This window comes from Coenobita brevimanus, chromosome 93, assembly GCF_032717465.1.
Source record: "Coenobita brevimanus isolate Jiangsu-jjx chromosome 93, ASM3271746v2, whole genome shotgun sequence".
In the NCBI taxonomy this organism is placed as follows: Eukaryota; Metazoa; Arthropoda; class Malacostraca; order Decapoda; family Coenobitidae; genus Coenobita; species Coenobita brevimanus.
The window spans coordinates 22,265,208-22,286,633 of NC_137046.1; the positions used below are offsets into that span (position 1 = coordinate 22,265,208).

The 21,426-nt window shown below is 40.8% G+C and overlaps 1 protein-coding gene across 1 annotated transcript in view; it reads right to left on the reverse strand.

Moving 5' to 3' along the window:
• Positions 1-21,426, reverse strand: part of Ir8a (Ionotropic receptor 8a) — a 180,433-nt gene that overhangs the window by 107,558 nt on the left and 51,449 nt on the right. Inside the window, exons 4-5 of the mRNA XM_080282267.1 lie at positions 16,649-16,815; positions 13,700-13,776 (exon numbers count right to left, since the gene is read on the reverse strand). Of these exons, the coding sequence (XP_080138393.1) occupies positions 13,700-13,776; positions 16,649-16,815 (244 nt within the window). The remainder of the gene's footprint in view (positions 1-13,699; positions 13,777-16,648; positions 16,816-21,426) is intronic.

The following is a 21,426-nucleotide window of genomic DNA, read 5'->3' on the forward strand; positions in this document are numbered from 1 at the left end:
GGCTACGTCTATCCCCTCACTTCGAATAATCGCTTATAAACTATTAAAATCCTCTGGGAATATCAAGTTACGTCATTAGACTAAAGGAGCTAACCCGTTCAGAGCCATGATGTTCTTTCTATTATTGCTGTAACACCAGACACTTTCATCCAGCTCGTACAAAACCTCGCAGCGAAGGTGGATCCAGAAACAACCCACATTAACTACGGTACCCAAAACGTCTGTCAGATATAAACCTGTTACCGCCATACGATTTAATGCACTTCGGATCGTTAGATAACCTCGTGGTGAAGGAGAGTTTATAAATATCTCTTTCAACCAACCATGACGTTTATTTTATGTTTACTAGGTACGGATTCATGATTGTATCCAGCGCAGGGGGTGTTTTTTCATATTTTACTTTTGGAGTAGTTGGTGAGTGCGGTGTGCCTGCAGAGATGGATGAGGATGGCAGTGTTTTAGTGGACATTTGTGCCGGGAGGGGGTTGGTTATAGTCAATACCCTCTTCAGACACAAAATGATCCAAAGGTATACGTGGCGAGTGATGAGAAGGGTGGGTGGTGAACTGAATGAACGGAAGGCAATGATTGATTATGTGTGTGTGGATGATAGAATCAGAATGTGTGTAATGGATGCAAAAGCATATAGAGGTTGGGGGAGTGGACTTCCTGACCACCACTTGGTGGTGGTGAAAGTCAAGGTTGAAATGATGTGGAGGAATAGAAGAAGGGAAGGATAGCAAAAAGTAGTTCTTAAAAGGAGGGTGGAAATGTTACAAGAGGAAGGAAAAAAGGCAGAATATAAAAGAGAAGTGGAGGAGAAATTGGGTAAATATGATCTGGAGCAGATGGGGGACATGGAAGGTGTCTGCAAGATATTCACAGAAGAAATCTGTGCAGCATGTGAGGTGGTGTGTGGGGTGAGGAGATGACGAAAGGGGATGCAAGGAACAGAATGGTGGAAAGAAGAGGTGAGATAGGCTGTGGCACAAAAGAAAGCATATAGTGAGTGGATGAGAAACAGGGGTGTAGAGGAAGCTGGGAGACGGAAGAGAGAGTTATGTGTAGAGATGACGAGAGAGGTGAAATGATTAGTAAGAGAGAGTAAGAAGAGAGTGGATGAGGATTTTGGAAAGAATCTGAGTGTAAAGTGGAGGAAATGTAAGAAAATGTTCTGGAAAAAGGTCTATCTATCTATCTATTGCCTGATGCCATAATCCCGTTAGAGGTGGCCATTTGACTCTGAGTTATTTGTTTTACAGGAAGGGGCACTAACCCTCCACCAACCCACTTGATGACACGTAGGGAGCACGTAATTGTTTGGTTATATGGTTACCACCCAGCGTTGTAAATGGTTTCTTGGCTTACAGGAAACCATTATTCTTGTCACTCAATGTAAAGCCACCTGTAAAGGAAAGAAAAGCAATAAGAAGTGACAGGAAAGATGGGAGAAACAGGAAGAGAGGAGGGCAGGCACAGAAAAAGAATGATAAAGGCTGAGGAAGAAGTAGGCAGCACTACATCAAGTGAGTGGATGATGGTCGCCATCGGGTGTTAAAGAAGTTTGTTGGGGAGAGAAAAATAAAAATGGTAGATAACTAGTGAAGAAGGGAGGAAAAGTGAGAAGATGGAGAGAACACTTTAAGAAATTGTTGAACTTAGAGAATGAAAGTAATGTACAGTAATTATAAGTGGCTGGGAATGGCTGGGAGAAGGAGGGATGTGAGAAGAGAGGAAGAAATCAGTAGGATGGAAGTTGTGGAAGCAATGAAGAAAGTCCAAATGGGGAAAGTCCCAGGAATTGATGGAGTGTGTGGTGAAATGCTGAAGCATGGAGGAGAGGTAGTAGTAAAATGGATGTGGACGATGTGCGGATTGGCCTGGGAGGAAGGTAAAGTCCCGGAGTATTGGAAGTCAGGTATAACTATTCTCCTGTCCAAAGGAAAGGGGGAAATAGAAGAGTGTGGTAATCATAGGGGCAATTATCTTCTTAGTGTAATAGGAAATGTATATGGTAGGATACTTATTCACAGAGTTAGGAATTAGTTGGAGAAGAACAAGGAGGTTTTAGGATGGGAAGAGGTTGTGTTGATCAGATATTCATTCTTAGATCTCTCTTGGAAAAGATTCTAGAGAAAGGAAAGACGTTGTATGTGGCCTTCACGGATTTGGAGAAAGCATATGATAGGGTGGATAGACAAGGATTGTGGAAAATATTAAGAATACATGGAGTAGATGGGAAGTTATTGAATGCCGTGAAGAGTATGTATGAGGGTGCTAAGGCTGTAGTGCGTATGGACAGTGAACTGAATGAATTTTTCTATTTGAAGCTTGGATTAAAACAGGGATGTGTCGTGTCTCCATGGTTGTTTAGTCTGTATATGGATGGGGTTATAAAAGAGATACAAGACAGGACAGTGGATGTTGGAGTGGCCCTAATGAGAGAGGACAATGTGTGGAAACTCCCTGTACTGTTGATTGCAGATGATACTCTGTTGTTAAGTGAAGAGGAATGGGAGCTGCAAGGCTTGGTAAATGAGTTTGGGAGAGTGTGTACGAAACGAAATCTAAAGGTGAATGTAGGGATGAGTACAGTTATCGTCTTCGAGAGAAATGAAGTCGATGGATGCACAATAAGGTTGGATGAGGATGAAATGGAAAATGTGAGTTTAAGTACTTGGTTAGTGTGATGAGTAAGGATGGAAGTTTAGAAGATGAAGTGCTTGAAAGGGTACAACAAAGAGAAAGGTTGCTGGTTCTTTGAAAGCAGTGATAAGAAACAGGGACGTGAGCATGGAAGTGAAAAAGTTACTGCATGACAGTACTGTGATACCAACTCTAACGTAAGGACGTGAGGTGGACCTTGTTGGAGGGATACAAGTCAAGAGTGAGAGCAGTGGAAATGAGTTATTTGAGAGGAGCCTGTGGAGTCACATGGAGAGACAGACTGACAAATGAGGAAGTGAAGGAGGGTTGTGCTGTGGATGTGCATGTGATAGGAAGCATTAGGAGAAATACACTAAGGTGGTTTGGCCATGTGGAGAGGATAGAGAGCGAGAAGTTGACGAGGAGAGTGTATGTGAGTGAGGTAGAGGTGGGGAGAGGGAGGGGGAGGCCAAGCATGAGATAGAGGGATGGAGTGGAGAGGCATAAGAGAGAAAGAGGTGTTTTCTGGGAGCAGGGCAGTGAAATGGCGGGGGACAGGGCGACATGAAGGCGATTTGTTTGTGGCCACCCCTTACGGGATTAAAGCGTCTGGCAATAGACAGATAGACAGACTTTTGCTACCTCCAGACAATTTTATTTATCATAGGGAAGACGACTTTGAGAGCTGATAATGCGGCTATATCTGTCCACTCCAATTCTAGAAGTCTCTCCGAAACCAAATAAAATACAGAACTGTGTCTGCAGCAAGAACGAAATATAAACTACGTCATCGGACTGATTAGTCAATACCATCATATCACGACAACCTCATCGTCACTTTTTCCCACTGTCTTGTATCTGTCCCATCCTGTATTTCATCATCTCATTCCCGATTCTCTCTGTCCTTTAGAAACAGCTTTACCTATTCTCCCCAATCTGCAGTCCTTTTCAGTACGATGACACCCTTGCCATCGTATTCTTGTACCAGCACTAGATTTCATTTAGTCTGAGGGAGTCCTTTCACGCTAAATGGGTTACAGACCTTCTCCATTAACCCATTCAGTACGATGACGCTTTTTTTAATGTTAGCGTTTTGCAGCCGGACGATTTTGATCAGCCTATAAGGCCTTTTTATGATGAAGAAGTTAAGACAAGTTCCAGTTTTGTTAATCCACAAATATCCAACCACCAACGAATTACTTTCTCTCCTTTCCATCAATCTTCTATTTTCTATGGTTCTTTTCTTATTTTCGTATCACCTTTTATATCCAACGTTTCATGTCTCAGAACAAAATCCCGCCTCTACAACAACCACCATTCCTCTCCACCACAACCCTCACTCCACTCCACCACAACCCTCACTCCACTCCACCACAACCCTCACTCCTTTCCTCTCCACTACAACCTCTTCCCCTTAACATCACACATCCACTCCTCTCTTCCATCCCTCTAAACTACAACCCTCTACCCCACAAACTTCTTACAACCTCTCTAAATCACAGCCTGCACTCCTCTTCAGCACTACCTCCTACTTCACGAACACCGTTCCTATACAAGAAGAATTTTCAAAGTTATACCACCGATACAATTGTGGACAAAATCAGTAAGGATTGGAATAAAAAAATATCTTAAACATGCATGCACTGTAGCTGCCGCCTATCAAACGCCTGATGTTTACCAGCAGCTCAGCAAAACAGGTTTCAGCGGTGTTTTATGAGTCCTGAATGGTACCTGATATGCTGGGCCTACATTCCACTTTCTGTCGCTGGAGAAGTGACTCGCAACCTGTGTTGACGTACGAACCACAAATGTGAAATGCTTTTGAATGTAGTAAGAAATGCTCGTGGAAGTGTGTTGGAGCGGCTGTGTTGTGAAAGGCAGAATCAGTAAACGTTGCTGAACGAACCTCGAGAAGGTGAAGACATGTGAGAATACATGAAGGGAAGTACTACCACACACTTTCAAATGGACTCCCCAGGCGGGGATTTTACCTAAACCATGATTATCCTGACATGATCTAATTGTGTGTATATGCTTGTACTTATGTATTTATATACACAATTTATATATGCAATTAAATCACTTAAGAACACCTGGCTCATAGATATGCTAATATCCACAAGGAAAAAGAAACACGAAATATCCCGAATCCTTTCGTGTTTTCGCCTCTCACCTGAAGATGTGAATACACGAAAGCGTGCGGAATATTTCGTGTTCCTATTTCTTTGTGGATATCAGCATACATAGATAGATAGATAGATAGATAGATAGATAGATTATAGATAGATAGATAGATAGATATTTATATGTGTGCGTGTGTGTGTGTGTGTGTGTGTGTGTGTGTGTGTGTGTGTGTGTGTGGGTGGGGGTGGGGGTGGGTGTGGGTGGGTGGGTGGGTGGGTGTGTGTACGTATCTTCTGCAAAATTTCAGATCCTCATGAATTACCTTTGCAGTAAGCTGTCTTTAATTATTTCCTGTTTCCTTGCTGAGTTCACCTCTGAAAGGGAGGACTGGGTTGAACGTATGTCTTTTCTGACTTACTCTGTGCGTCTGTGTGTGTGTGTGTGTGTGTGTGTGTGTGTGTGTGTGTGTGTGTGTGTGTGTGTGTGTGTGTGTGTGCGTGCGCGCGCGCCTGCTTAGGCACTCAGGGCCGCGAACTACCCCTTCGATTTTTGCTGACACAGAAGAAAGTATGACAGTGGACACAAGTACTGTGGGTAGGATGGAGGAGGACATGTGATTCGGGGGTTCAGCGCGGTTCAGTGAATTTCTTGCCTTCTTGTTCTTCCTCACATCACCATTTTTTTTTTTTTAATAACAGAAAGAACGGAGGAAGGAAAAACAAACGAAAAAAAAAATTATCCATACACCAGATTACTGGTGTCTTCTGTTCATAAAATATCCGTAACAGTTAGACTTGAACAGCCGTCGGTTGAACTTTGGAGGGAAACAACTCTGGAGAAGCGAGTTCCAGAGAGATGCAGTTCGGAGAATGAAAGAACTCTGATAGCCAGAAGCTCCGCAACATGGCTGAGTGACATTCCAGTCACGAGCGCTACCAGACGCCCGTGCAGCACGAGGAAAGGCATGGAGAGGTGGCACCATGGACGCAACTTCGTCTGAGCAATTACCATAAAAATATCTGGAAACTAATGCAAGGGAGGCAACATTCCTTCTTACTTGCAGGGCAGGCAGTTTATTTATAATGGTAGGGTTGTTAATAATTCTAACAGTTTTGTTCTGAATCCTATCTAGTTGTTTTAATGCAACCTCTCCACATCCATTCCACAAGGGTGAGCAATATTCAAGCTGAGAGAGCACATGACTCTTATAAATTATAGCTAACTGCTCATCAGCGAAGAAGTTACGGAGTAGTAGTATCCCATGTTTTCTATGCAAAAGCTGGGGAAGATTCTCTTATCTCCTTTGCTCTGTTACTTGAGCAAACAAGTAGATAAATAAAAACAAAACGTGTATAAGTAACACACTAGTTGCATATTAAGGAACTTGGTATCTACGAGTATATCATTGTTCAGTAGAGTCATGGCTTGACATGGCTACAAGGACGAGTCTTTGTGATGTATCTGCACCTACACCTTTTTCCAATGTACCTGACCGTTCTTCCTTTCGCATGTCCCTTTTATCCACACACTCCTGCTCCCCGCTTCACCTATCCCCTTCCTCTCTTCTTGCACCCCCTCTCGTCTACCCCCGCCTCTAGCAAGCCTGTCCCCCAAACTCACAATGGCTTTATTAATTATAGATGCAAGACGTGCCACACGGGTGACTAGTCGATTTGAGGGATGGTGTGTGTGTGTGTGTGTGTGTGTGTGTGTGTGTGTGTGTGTGTGTGTGTGTGTGTGTGTGTGTGTGTGTGTGCGCATACACACATACACACAAAGCAACACATGTTTCAAGATAGAATAACAGCTAATATAATTTGCTTACAATGTTAGTAACCGGACAACTTCAGTCCTTATTCATTACTTTTATTCCTTTGTGCTCACGGTGCTTTGATTTAACTTTTTCTTTTAACTCAATTAGCTCTGGGAAAGTGTCATACCCTGATCTATTATGAACAGGTTTAAAAGGGTATTCGGAATCACTCCAGTTTCTCGGCGAAGTTTGTTCAGATTAAGTTATATAGTAGTATTATTCTCCAAAAAAGGGTAGGTATTAGTGGCACTGTGCTGGTTATTTTACAGTGCAAGGCAAAAATCATCGGACAGTGCTCTGAGTGCCTGTGTCAGACAAGAAATATTTACATCCACTGTCGTAAAACGAGAGCGGTGTTATATTTTTAGAAGCGTGTGTGTGTGTGTGTGTGTGTGTGTGTGTGTGTGTGTGTGTGTGTGTGTGTGTGTGTGTGTTCTTACCTAATTGTATCTTTACAGGAATGAGTCAAGCTCGTACTGTCCCGTGTCTTAAACCATATTTATCGTACATATCCTTAAATTTGTGAATTGTTTTGGCACACACTATTTCATTCGGTAGTGCATTCCATTGATCAATTGCTCTGTTTGGGAAACTGAATTTCCTTACGTCTTTATCACCTCTCTTCTTATGCAGTTTTTTGCAGTGTCCTCTTGCTGATGCTTCTCCATATGTTAAGTAATCATTTATGTCTATTTTCTCCTTCCATGATATGCACTTATATAGCATTATCATGTCACCTTTTTTCCTTCTCTCCTGTAGTGTTGGTAGATTCAGTTTATTTAGTCTTTCTTCGTAGCTTAGGTCCCTTAAGCTTGGTATCCATCTTGTAGCGGCCCTTTGAACTTTTTCAATCTTGTCTATATGCTTTTTGAGATGAGGACTCCAGACTACTGATGCATATTCCAGGGTTGGTCTAATGAATGATGTTATTATCCTTCTTAGCATGTCTTCATTTATGTATGTGAATGCTATTCTCATATTTGCAAGCAGTGTATACATGTTCCGTACCTTCTCGCTAATGTGGTCAGCCGGAGATAGTCTGTTATTGATAATCACACCTAGGTCTTTCTCTCTTTCTGATGTGTATAGGGTTTTATTTCCTAACTTATAATCCCAATCAGGTCTTTTTCCACTTTTAACAAACTTGATTACATGACACTTGTCCACATTGAATTCCATTTGCCATGTACTACTCCATTCATGAAGTTTATTTAATTCTTCTTGTAGCTCCCTACAAGAGTCTGTGCTAGTAATTCTCCTTTGTATTTTTGCATCATCTGCAAACATATTCAGATAGCTCTCATTTCCAGTGTTATTGTTTATATCATTTATATACACTAAAAACATGATTGGTGCCAGCACTGAACCCTGTGGTACTCCACTAGTCACCTCTTTCCATGATGAGTAGTTTCCTCTTAGTACTGTCCTCATTTCTCTTTTTATGAGAAAGTCTTGCATCCAACAAAACAGTTTGCCTCGAATTCCTCCTTGATGGTACAGTTTCCATAAAAGTCTTTGGTGTGGTACTGTGTCAAAAGCTTTCTTGAAATCTAAATAGATACTGTCCACCCATCCTTCCCTTTCCTGTACTGTGTTTGTTACTCTGTCATAGTAGCTCAACAGATTTGTAACACATGATTTTCCTTTTCTGAAACCAAACTGTCTTTCTGTTATCATATTGTGTTCTTCTAGATGATTTACCCAAGCTTTTCTTATAAGCTTTTCTAATACCTTGCTTACAACACTGGTCAGTGATACTGGTCGGTAGTTGAGTGGATTTTGTCTATTTCCTTTCTTGAATAAGGGAACAATATTTGCTTTTTTCCAAATATCAGGTAGTTTACCTTGACTCAAGGATTTCTTGAAAATTAAAAATAATGGTTTACTTAACTCCTTTGCACATTCTCGTAATACCCAACATGAAATTTCATCAGGACCACTTGCTTTTCCTCTGTCTAATCTACTTAACTCCTCCTGTATTACTTTTTCTGCTATTTGTATATCTGGTAGTATGTGTGGACATGCGTGTTCCACATAGTTCCTCTCAAAATTTTTTTCTTCTGTAAAAACTAATTGGAAATTCTTAGTTAGTGCTTCACAAATATCTTTCTCTTGTGTATAAGTGATTTCCTCGTCCGTAATGGATTGTATTATATCTTTTACTTTGGTTTTGCTTCTGATATAGTTGTAAAACAGCTTTGGTTGATCACTACTTTTATTTATTATATCCTCCTCAAACTGTTTTGGGGCTTCCCTCCTTATTCTTGTATAGTCGTTTCTTGCCTGTTTGTAATTATTATACGCCCTTTCACTATTGTGTCTTCTGTATCTATTCCACAACAAATCTCTTCTTTCTTTTGATTTTTTACATTCTGTATTGAACCATTTCTGTATTTTCTTATCTGCTTCTTTGTGCTGTGGGATGTACTTCTGGACTCCTATTTCATAAAATTCACAGAATTTTTTATATACAGCATTTAAATCTTGTCCTCTAAGCTCATTTTCCCGATCAACTTCTAAGAAATACTTCTTTAGGTCTTGATAATTTCCCTTTTTATAGTTTAGGCTCTTTTTGTACCTGTCATTGCTGTTTACTATGTCATATGCTATCCTGAAGTTATAAGTTAGTACTGCATGATCGCTTTTGCCGAGTGGAGGGTGATATATTAAACTGTCAATATCATTTTCTTGCCTAGTAAATATTAGATCTAGCACTGAAGGTACATCAAGTCCTCTTTTTCTGGTGGTTTCCCTCACATGTTGCGTTAGGAAAAACTCTTGTACTAGATCCAGGAGCTTTTGGTCCCAACAGCTTTCTTGGCTAATTATATCTAGAGTATTCCAATTTATATTTGTATTGAAATCCCCAGGCAGTATAATTCTTTCCGATTTCTCTTCCATTTTATGTAATAATCATCTTATACTTTGAATTGTACTCTCTGCCAGGTCCTCATATTCGTCTCTTTCCCATGTGTTTGATCTGGGTGGCATGTACAAATTGGCTACAATTACTTTACCTTCAGATGTGTTGATCTCTACTGCAATCAGTTCTACTTGTGATGGTATATCTAGGTTTATTTCCTTGACTTTTAGATTTTTCATAGTTAATATTATAATTCCTCCTCCTTTTTTTAAATTTCTGTCTCTTCTCCATATATTGTATTCCTCTAAGTTTAATATGTCATTGGATATCCTTGGTGTTAATTTTGTTTCAGTTAGGCATATTATTTGTGGTTCATTTTCTCTGACATAATCATTCATCTCTAGTAATTTAGATACCATTCCATCCACATTTGAGTACACCAACTTTATCATTTTGTTTATATACTTGTCATGACATGGTTTTACTACCTTCCTCCTTTTTATTCCATCCTGTTTGTGTACCACTTTCGTACCTGCAATCCTATTACTTTGTAAAAAAAATTTCTTCTTCTCCTCTTCTGATCTTCCCTCATTTTTTGTTTTTGCTTCCTCCCTTTTCTCTTTCAGTAATTCCAGTTCCTCTTGTGTTAGGCATCTTTTTATCCATACATTTTTGAACTCCGCTTTTTCCATAAGATTCTTTGCATTTTTTAGTATCTCTTCCACAGTGTTTACACTCTGGAAAGTCACCTTTAGAGGTCTTGTTTTGCTTTTCTCGTATTTCCCTAACCTTTTGTGTTCCTCTATGTCTTTACTACAGATTTCCTCTGATACTTCTTTCAGTAAGCTCATTACATTTGCCATCTCCTTTTTGTCTCTTGTGATCTTGTTTTTTATTTCTTCCTCTTCTATACCAGTGATTACTATAGATTTGTTTATCTCTACTGAATCTCTGACTAACTTTGGATTGTTTTGGATTATTCTTTTCACATCCTTTTTAATGCTTTTTTCCTCCACCCTTGTTTCTAAGTCTTTCTTTACTTTCACCATTTCAGCATACGTGGTTTCTACATCATTTTTGTAGCTTTGCACAGCTTCATTCACCTGTGTTATCTTCTCCTCAATATCACTGCTCTGGTCCATAAGACTGCTTGCTTGCCCAATTGTCTCTGTGTCATTTTTGAACTCTTCCATAACACTCTCGTGATTGACTACTGTACTTGCCATTTCACTCACTTTCTTCCTAAGCGTACTCATTTCCACTGTTAGTTCACTGATGGTTGTGTCTTTCTTATTGGTCTCCCTTCCTAGTTTTTCTGTCTCTTCCTTTTGCAAGTGCATTTGCTTCTTTATTTCATCAATTTCATTTTTGAAAGCCATTTCTAGTTTGTTTACACGTTCAACCAGTCTATTGTGAGTCTCCACTTCAACCAGTTCTTGGTAGAAATCATCATTTTGCTTTTTACGTTTATCCCTTTTCTTTTCCAAATTTGTTTGACTAAAGTATGTATCCATTTTGCAATAATAAAAGAACAGAGTATGTACTTACAGAGTATGTACACTTTCCCCGTGTTGCTGTAGTCTAAACAAACCCAGCTGACTCAGCGCATTTTTTCCTCGTAGTTCTTTTTTCTGTTTGAACAAGTCTTGTTTAAACTTATTAATTTTTTTCCTTTTAACAATGAAAAATCATTTAGTCTAACCAGGTACAAAGCTTGACTCATTCAAAGACACTAATTTAGGTAATGCCACTGGCCGTGTTGGTTCGATACAGAATGCTGATGTCGGACGTCTGCCTCTGATGACTCCCTGTGTGTGTGTGTGTGTGTGTGTGTGTGTGTGTGTGTGTGTGTGTGTGTGTGTGTGTGTGTGTGTGTGTGTGTGTGTGTTAACAAAATAACTGACAGTTTTTACTTGATTTTAACCAAACTTAGTGGAAGGGCTGAGGTACAACACATATAGTAACCTATTACTTTCAGAACAACAGGTCAAAGGTCAAGGTCACAGGGCTAGGTCAAACACTGAACTAGCAAAATCAGCTTAAAGTTTTTATTCAATTTTCGCCAAAACCTGGGGAAATGTTGAGGGAGAGGCAAGAATGAAGTGATTTAGTTTTGAAAACAATCAGAACAAAGGCCACAGTCGCAGGACAAGGTTAGATTTCGATTCATAGGTGTTACTGTTAACAAAGTTAAACAAAAGCATTCAGGGGCCGAATCCTAATCACATGCCAAAATATGTTGTTGCCTAAGGTACAAATTCGAAGAAAAATCGCAAAACTCTATGGTGTTCAGTAACCACATTAAAAAAAAAAAAAAAAAAAAAAAAAAGGCTATCCATGTTAATGAAACAAAAGCATTCGGAGGTCGAATGTTAAACGCCCACCAAAATATGTTGTTTGCTAAGGTACCAGCTACCTATAAACCAGATTTGAAGACAAGATATTTTCGCAACAGTTTAAGACAGACAGACAGACAGACAAAATCTATATCACCTCTTCTTTCTGAAGACGGGCGATAAAGATTCGCAAAACTCTACGGAACAAAGTCACCACGTTTCACAAAAAGCCAATCCCTAAAAAAAAAAGAAAAAAAGAAAAAAATCGAGGCTGGCATTCAGTCGTTTTTAATCCAATCCTCACCAAAAGTAATAGGCTTCTGTACATTCACATAGTTGCAATTTCTTGAAGGTTTGGTAAAAATTCGTCCACAATATTTTTGAGACATTTTGCCCACAGATACATACACACACAGACACAAGCCAACAATAACTATATCGCCTTGCCTTGCAAATGGTGGCTGATAGAAAAATATGGCAGCTGGCATTCGGTCATCTCTAATCAAATCCTCACCAAAAGTACTAGGCTTCTGCACATCCAAATAGTTGTTATTTCCTAAAGGTTTGGTGAAAATTTGTCCACAACTTTTCGAGCTATTTTGGCAAAACACACACACACACACACACACACACACACACACACACACACACACACACACACACACACACATCAGCAAAAACTATTTTGCCTCGCCTTGATAAAGGCAGGCAATAATAACTCCGATTTTAACCAAACTTGGTGGATGGGTCACTCAAGGAGTATATCTGTCTTTTTTTTTTCTTTTAAGAACAATGGACTATTGGTCGAGGTCACCGGGGAAGGTTAACTTCAACAGTTTTGTCCGATTTAAACCAAACTTAGTGGAAGGACTGACGATAAAGCAGGAACAATCGGGTTCAATTTGGAGATCTATCAGTCAAAGATCAATGTCACAGGGAACGGTCAGAGGCCAAGTTCACATGGGAAGATCAGTTGAGAGTTATGATCTTACCTGAACTGAACTTGTGAAAATGTTAAGGGACAGCCAAGAACAAGGGAAATAGTTGTCAGTCAGAGATCAAGGTCACAAGGGAAGGTTAAATTTCTGTCCAGTGTTTCTCAGTACAAACAAAATATAGCAGTTCTGAGGATGTGAATCGGACTTGGTGGATTGGTTAAGGATCACACAAAGGTTGACCGATAGAACTGTGAGAGCAATATGTAAAAAGTCAGGTCGCATGGTAGGGTCGACTTAAAAAGCTTTTTTATCTCATGCAGACTAAATTTTTGGTTAATAAAAAATTTAAAAAAATCATTTTGTGAACAACCACTCAAAGGCCAAGGTTACAGGAAAGGTCAAAGGCGAAGGGCACTGGGGAAAGTCAACTCCGACTGTCCTTATCTGATGTGAACCAAAGTTGGTGGCGGGATTAAGGTTAGGCAAGAATGAAATAATTTGATTTTGAGAAGTCTGGCAATGGTCAGGCAATTAAATATTTGGCCCTGAGACAAGCTGCTCTTTGAGTGCTTCTTTTGTTTTTAATGTTTTCAAAATTACTTGCAGTTGTTTGATGACGTCATGTGTGTGTGTGTGTGTGTGTGTGTGTGATGGAGAGAACTCTTAACAGCACATTAAGAGTTCTCTCCATCATATAAGCATAATCTAATACAGCAATTTCGGACTACATGTTTAAGCACTTAAACTTTTATCGTTAGTTTTCAACTTTGAGTAAGAATGTGGATTTAATGGCTGCCTGTAAAAACTGGACTCTACAACACATCAAAATCTAATCTGAATAGCATCGCTTAACTGACACATCAAAATCTAATCTTCTGCATAGCATCGCTGAACTGAAATTTTAAACAAGTAGCCAACATTGCTGAATTCTCAAGCATAATAATAAAATATGAATTAAAACGAAGGTGTGAAGACTTACTCAAACGGATCCCCACTGACGTCCGTGGCTACAAGAGTCCAGCGAGAGTCTCGTGTCACCAGATTCTTCTTCACAGCCTGAGGGAGGTCATATAAGTCTCATATTATACGGGAACATCAGCGAATTCAGGAAAAATGAGTCAGTGATAACAAAGCGAAGAAGCAGCTCACGAACAAAATAGTACGTAAGCCTGTAAGGAATAATGGCACTGAAAGGTTAACAGCTGGGATTATGGAGGACTGGGTGGAAGATGTGATGAGGTAATAAAAGCACCGCCTGGTTGTCTAGTGGTCAGAACGTCCCAAGCGGAATGACGGCTTTTAACAGGTTCGATACTAGAAAGATGACTGGGGGCATTTCGATCACATAATGGCATCAAAGAAAGTAGGATGGTCATCAATCCTTAAGTTCACTTAACTACGGTAGCCGAGTCCCGGGCCTCTAGAACTCAAAGGGGGTATTATGGAATTGGTTGTGGCTGGTTTTTAAAATGAACGGGATAAAAATATTCACGAGTCTGAATTACGCCATTACAGACACAATACATTTGAGAAAGAACACTGACCGGATATACTGGTAAGCCATGTAGATGAATGTGGAAAAGGTTAAGGAAAGTAGATTGTTTATATACATATAGATAGATACAGATATACAGTAAATATATATATATATATATATATATATATATATATATATATATATATATATATATATATATATATATATATATATATATATAATTTACCCGGTATATATTCCATCATCCATCCATCTTTTGCCCGACCAGAAGAGTAGGTGATTGGAGCTAGGCAACTCAGACCCGAAATTTAATGAAGGGGTGACCAGTCTCACTTTTTCGTGAGTAGCATTCTGTGAGCAGTAAAACTGAACTACCTCTCAGATGACTGATCGCCCTGTGTGGCAAATCTCTGAGACAGGGGACGTGTCTCACTTCTCCTTCTGCAAATTATGTCACTGTCCTAACGCCAACAACTTTCAGCAGTACTGCCTTGAGTGTCCCTCAGTCAGGGACCCACTGCCTCAGGGGTAGTCCATGACTGTTTTATGTAATTATCTACTTACAGACAATCATTTAGGTATCATTCTCGTGCGATATCCACACATTCGTGGTTGCTAACTCCTGTGCTGTAAACTCAGATCCATCTATTAACAAAACAGTTTGCCCCGTGAGACACTATACCTCATACCAATTAATCTGGCCAGACATGTATGGCAACACTGTTTCTGCCGAGATTCTGATTGGCTGGAGGTGTTTTTTCGATTTCGTTGTTGCTAACACTGATACTCTTTTTATTATCAGATGTGATACTGAGTTTGTCGACAATACAATCGTCAAAAGCAATACGAAATCCGTTATATACTTATCAACAACGAATTTTTCGTAGGAAGATAGAGATATGAATCAACAAAGTATTTTAACTGTCCAAATCAAGGTCAGCATTCGAACAATTCCTTTAAATCTCTGACACTCCGTAATATAACAGAATATTAAGAAAACCTACTTAATCTAAGCGTTGGTATAACACACATTTAAATTTTAAGATCAGTCCGCACCCTTAAATCGTCCCACAACTCTGAATAATTAAAAAATCTAATGAAAAGACGAGTTCTGCGGGGAGGGAGGTTTGAAAAAATCGCGAAAAATCAAAGTAGGCTAAAGGAAAACTATTTCATTGTATATCCTCTATTATCACAGTGCGGACTGATCGTAAAATTTAAATGTGTTATACCAACGCTTAGATTAAGCAGGTTTCCTTAGTTTTCTGTTATATTACGGAGTGTCAGAGATTTAAAGGAATTGTTCGAATGCTGACCTTGACTTGGACTGTTAAAATACTTCGTTGACTCATATCTCTATCTTCCTACAAAAAATTCGTTGCTGATAAGTATATAACGGATTTCGTATTGCTTTTGACGATTGTATTGTCGACAAACTCAGTATCACATCTGATAATAAAAAGAGTATCAGTGTTAGCAACAACGAAATCGAACAAACACCTCCAGCCAATCCGAATCTCGGCAGGAACAATGTTGCCATACATGCCTGGCCAGATTAATTGGTATGAGGTATAGTTCCTCTGTACATACGTTGGTGGATGCTAACTCATATATTGTAAACTCCCATATATCTCTGTGACAAAACAGCGTGCCCTGTGAGATACGGGTTCCTGTGTACATAATGCACTGGTGGATACTACCACCTGTATTGTAAACTCCGACAATGTCTATGAAACAAAATAGCTTGCCCTGAGAGACACGAGTTCCTTTGTACATAACTCTTTCCACCTTTGTGCATAACTCTTTGGTGGAAACTAACTCCTCTCTTGTAAACTCCAATATGTCTTTGCTACAAGACATGAGTCCCTCTGCAAATAATACTTTGGTGGATACTAACTCCCGTATTGTAAACTCCAGTAACAAAACAGAGTGCTCTGCGTGACACGAGTTCCTCTGTACATAATACTTTGGGATACTAACTCCTGTATTGTACACTCCAGTATTTCAATGAGACAAAACAGTTTTCCCTGCGAGACACGAGCTCCTCTGTACATAATACTTTGGTGGATGCTGACTCCTGTCTTGTAAACTCCGATATTTTTATATGGCTAGACAGCGTGACCTGCGCGACACGAGTTCCTGTGTACCTAATACTTGGTCTCACGGTTCTGTTACTAGGTCTGTCGCCCTTTGGGCATAGTTAACTGATTAAACAAAAGCAAAACACCACTCAGATGTAAACTCCTACAGGCTCCATCCGCTTGGAGCGCCTTGCCCTACAAGACCAGAAGCCTAGGTTATATCTTTATCACAAAGCGTAGTAAATGGTTTCCTGAACATTTTGACTTGTCACTCAGTTTAGGGTCACCTGGAGAGAGAGAGAGAGAGAGAGAGAGAGAGAGAGAGAGAGAGAGAGAGAGAATAATTTACCTTCGAAAAGAGATCCACTAGCTGCGGTGTTTCTCCAATGATAACGTAGTATGAAGGTGCTGGCCGCATCTTGGTGAGGGTGTTGGTTGTTTCGTCTTTGACCCCGTTGAGCACGATGACCCGCACCACAGACCCCTCCACCAGGTAGTACAGAGCCTGGTCCAGCTCTGCCCACATAAAGGTCAAGCACTATAAGAAACCCGAAGGAAGGAAAGGATGAAACTTTTTAATTCTTCCAGCCATCTTTCTTTCTTCCTCATCTCTCTCTCTCTCTCTCTCTCTCTCTCTCTCTCTCTCTCTCTCTCTCTCTCTCCATCTGTTTTCCTTCCTTCCCTTCGGCCTCGAGGTGGTGACCAAGGCTCTCAGAAAACCACGAGGCGAGAACTTTGCAATGAATGCTTCGTGAGGCCTATCGAGAAGATAACCATTATACAATATTTTATCCATGCTTTTGGAAAATCTGACATTACTTAACTGGTGCATATGTTTTCCTCTTTTAAATAGATGGAATAATGTGAAGCTTGGACCTTGTTAGAGGGACACAAGTCAAGAGTGAGAGCAGTGGAAATGAGTTATTTGAGAGGAGCCTGTGGAGTCACATGGAGAGACTGACCGAAAATGAGGAAGTGAAGGAGCGTTGTGGTGTGGATGTGGATGTGACAGGAAGTGTTGGGAGAAACACATTGAGGTGGTTTGGCCATGTGAAGAGGATGTAGAGCGAGAAACTGACGAGGAGAGTGTATGTGAGTGAGGTGGAGGGGGGAGAGGGAAGGGGAGGCCAAGGATGAGATGGAGGGATGGAGTGGAAAGGTACAGAGAGGGGAGTGTGAGCTGGGAGCAGGACAGTGAAATGGCGGGGAGAGGGCGACTTGGAGGCAATTTGTTTGTGGGCACCCCTTGTAGGATTTAGGGGTCTGGCAATAGATTGATAGAAAAATGTATAATTTTAATTTTTCAGTTGAGTGAAAGACAGCCGAGTTTCTGATACTGGTATGAAAAATGTATTCTTAGATAACAGTGAGGTAGGCGAGACCACGTCAAGGACAACGTCAGGTGATTAGAAAAGGAGAAAGTGGCTGAGACAAACCACAGTAGTTAGTAGATACACAGACAAGAGGACAGGTGAGGTGGGTTACAGGAAACTTAATGTTTACACTCACACACACACACACACACACACACACACACACACACACACACACACACACACACACACAGAGTACTGCTTTGTGGAGTGTTACTGGCTGATTACTACAGGAAAAGCAGGAAAGAATATTTACTGAAGATTCATTACTGTTCATGAAAGAAAAACATTCGGCAACCGAATGCTAATCGCCCTCCAAAATTTGTTGTTGGCCAAGTTACAAGCTCGGCCCCCACCCCCCGGGGTGGGTGGCGCCCCCGTGGGGGCCGCGGGAGGGGGCCAGGGGGCGGCCCCCCTTGGGGGGAGACAAGGAGGAGACCTGGTGGTGGGTCACCTCCCCGGTGGGGGGGCGGTAGCCGTGCCCCCCAGGGGTGTAGGGGCGGCGGCTTCAGCCAAGGGAGGAGGGGGGTATGGATGAATTTGGCCATATCTTGATACCCTGAAGGTTTCATGTTGATAGCTCAAGCCGTTCGTGAGAAATAATGCTGCTAAAGGCGGGCGAAAAGATCTAATTGACCTTTGGCAGCCGTTTTGCCGATCTTGACCTTGATCCAGAGTCCCTATTTTCGAACTCGGCCAAGATTTTGACCATATCTTGATAACCCTGAAGTTTTCATGTTGATAGCTCAAGCCGATCATGAGATATAATGGGAAAACACACACACACACACACACACACACACACACACACACACATAAACATAGACGGGGGCAAAAGCATTATCGCTCTGCCTTGGTAATGGCGGAGCGATAATGTTTTTCCCCCCTCTAATGATGATGCTTGTGCTCCCCTCTAATGATGATGCTTGTGCTCCCCTCTAATGATGATGCTTGTGCTCCCCTCTAATGATGATGCTTGTGCTCCCCTCTAATGATGATGCTTGTGCTCCCCTCTAATGATGATGCTTGTGCTCCCCTCTAATGATGATGCTTGTGCTCCCCTCTAATGATGATGCTTGTGCTCCCCTCTAATGATGATGCTTGTGCTCCCCTCTAATGATGATGCTTGTGCTCCCCTCTAATGATGATGCTTGTGCCCCCCTCTAATGATGATGCTTGTGCTCCCCTCTAATGATGATGCTTGTGCTCCCCTCTAATGATGATGCTTGTGCTCCCCTCTAATGATGATGCTTGTGCTCCCCTCTAATGATGATGCTTGTGCTCCCCTCTAATGATGATGATTGTGCTCCCCTCTAATGATGATGCTTGTGCTCCCCTCTAATGATGATGCTTGTGCTCCCCTCTAATGATGAAGTAAAATCTCATTCGTAAGGTATATCTGATATGTAAGTTTTGTTTAAATATGAGTACTTTCCCTTTCTGAGTAAAATAATCTGCAAATTACGAGAATGGAATATACAGAATCCCAATTTACAGTATAACCCTTTTATATAGGGAGGTGGAACGGTGATGCTAAAGTCTATTTGATTGACCTGTGCACCTGAGATGTATGGGACAAGTAGGGTGTGTTTGATTCGCGGCTGCTGATTGGCCGCCGATGATGTCATTGAAGTAAATGCAGGTATGTACTGAAGTGCAACATGCGGACGTGGGTGTACACTGTGGATGGATAATTTACTTCGAACGTCATTCATCGTTTTATCAACTTTATAATCAACTTTAATTTTCTTTCATAATAGTAAACATTTTAAGCTAATTTTGACCTCTTTACCTTCGGAAATCATTCCATACTTGAACTGGCTGCTTATATTGCAGGCAATTAAAAAATATAAATATACATGTGTTAAAATGAGAAGAGCTGTAGATTTACATCATTTGCGGCCAATCAGCAGCGGCGAAACAAACACACCCTACTCACCCCATACATCTCAGCTGCACAGGTCAATCAAACAAGGTATAGTATCTCCTACTCGTCCTCAATACTCGTACACACACACACACACACGCGCGCACACACACACACACACACACACACACACACACACACACACACACACACACACACACACACACACACACACACATACGAATTTAACATCTCACATACAACACAAACTAACTGTATACCAGAACACCATATTTTTAACATTTTGTCCTTATTTCAAATACAACACTATCGGTAGGGAGGTAGTATGGTAAGACTAGGATCTCCTTCTGACTTTCTGTACAACCGAACACCAACATGTCACGTACTGCACATACTAACACCATACCTGAACACCATACTTTGGAAATATTATCCTTAAATCACATAGAACCATCGCAGGTAAGGAGCTGGTATGTTGAGGCTAAGGTCTCCTACTGGCCCTTCATGGAACCAAATAGGCCTACTAGCATTTTGCGCGTATCACATACTAACACTATACCGGAACACCATATTATTTTGAACACTGCATCCATAATACCCACATAACTATTATAAGTTAGGAGGTGGTATGGTGAGGCTGGAGTCTCCTACCAGTCCTCAGTACAACCAACCACTAACATCCCATGTACACCACATACTGACACCATACCATTACACCACATTTTGAAAACAGTGTCCTTAATTCCCATGTAACCACTTTATGTAGAGATGTATTATGGTAAGTCTAAGGCCCCACACTGACCCTTAATAAACCGAATGACTAACATCTGACGTACGCCACATTCTAACGCCATACCACAATACCATTTTTGTGTCCTTTAGTCCCATTTAGCCATTGTAGGTAGGAAGGTGGTAGGGTGTGGCTAGAGTTCCCCACGGACCCTCAGTACTACCAAACAATAAACTCTCATCTACACCACAAACTAGCACCAAAGCAGCAATGTGTATACAGTATTTGCTCCGTGAATTCGATAACGTTTATTGTATTTAGGTCTGGTTGCTCGTCCACGACTTTACTAAACTGAAGGTAGACTTTACTTTTCACACACACACACACACACACACACACACACACACACACACACACACACACACACACACACACACACGCACACACACATACACACACACAGTGAGGAGAGGGATGTCGGAAAGAACACAGAAGAGCTGTATATAAGGGTGAGTCAATAATTGAGATACAGTATATAAAAAGGGAAAGAAAGGAATCTTGACATAGAAGCAATACATAAGAGGAGAGGTTAACTGCAGAAATCAAAAGATTATGGATAATTTTGAGAATATGATGAAGATAACAAAAGCTAAAGGAAAAAGCGTCTATGCCGAATTCTGAAATACTTGTGAAGATACACTTTTCATGTACTCTGAAATTAGTTTTTATTTTTTATTTTTAAGAGAGCCTAATTATTTGGACTAATCGACCGATTGCAGTTATCCTCTCGTTTATGTATTATGTTTCATATAGGTTGGGCAAGAGCATAAGTGAGAATAACAGCAGTAGATCAGTGGGCCGATCACAGGCAGCTCCTGGAACAGCGTGACTAGACTACGAGAATAACACAAAAATAACAGAAAGGTGTGGGGGAGTGAAAGGGTAAAGAAGAGATGGTAATGAAGATGAGAGTGAGATCATGTGTGTGTGTGTGTGTGTGTGTGTGTGTGTGTGTGTGTGTGTGTGTGTGTGTGTGTGTGTGTGTGTGTGTGTGTGTGTGTCTTGAGATCCACGTCTAATCCATCCCCTGGATTTGACCTCGGAAGTGTCATGAGGCCTTTACACTTCTCACTTCG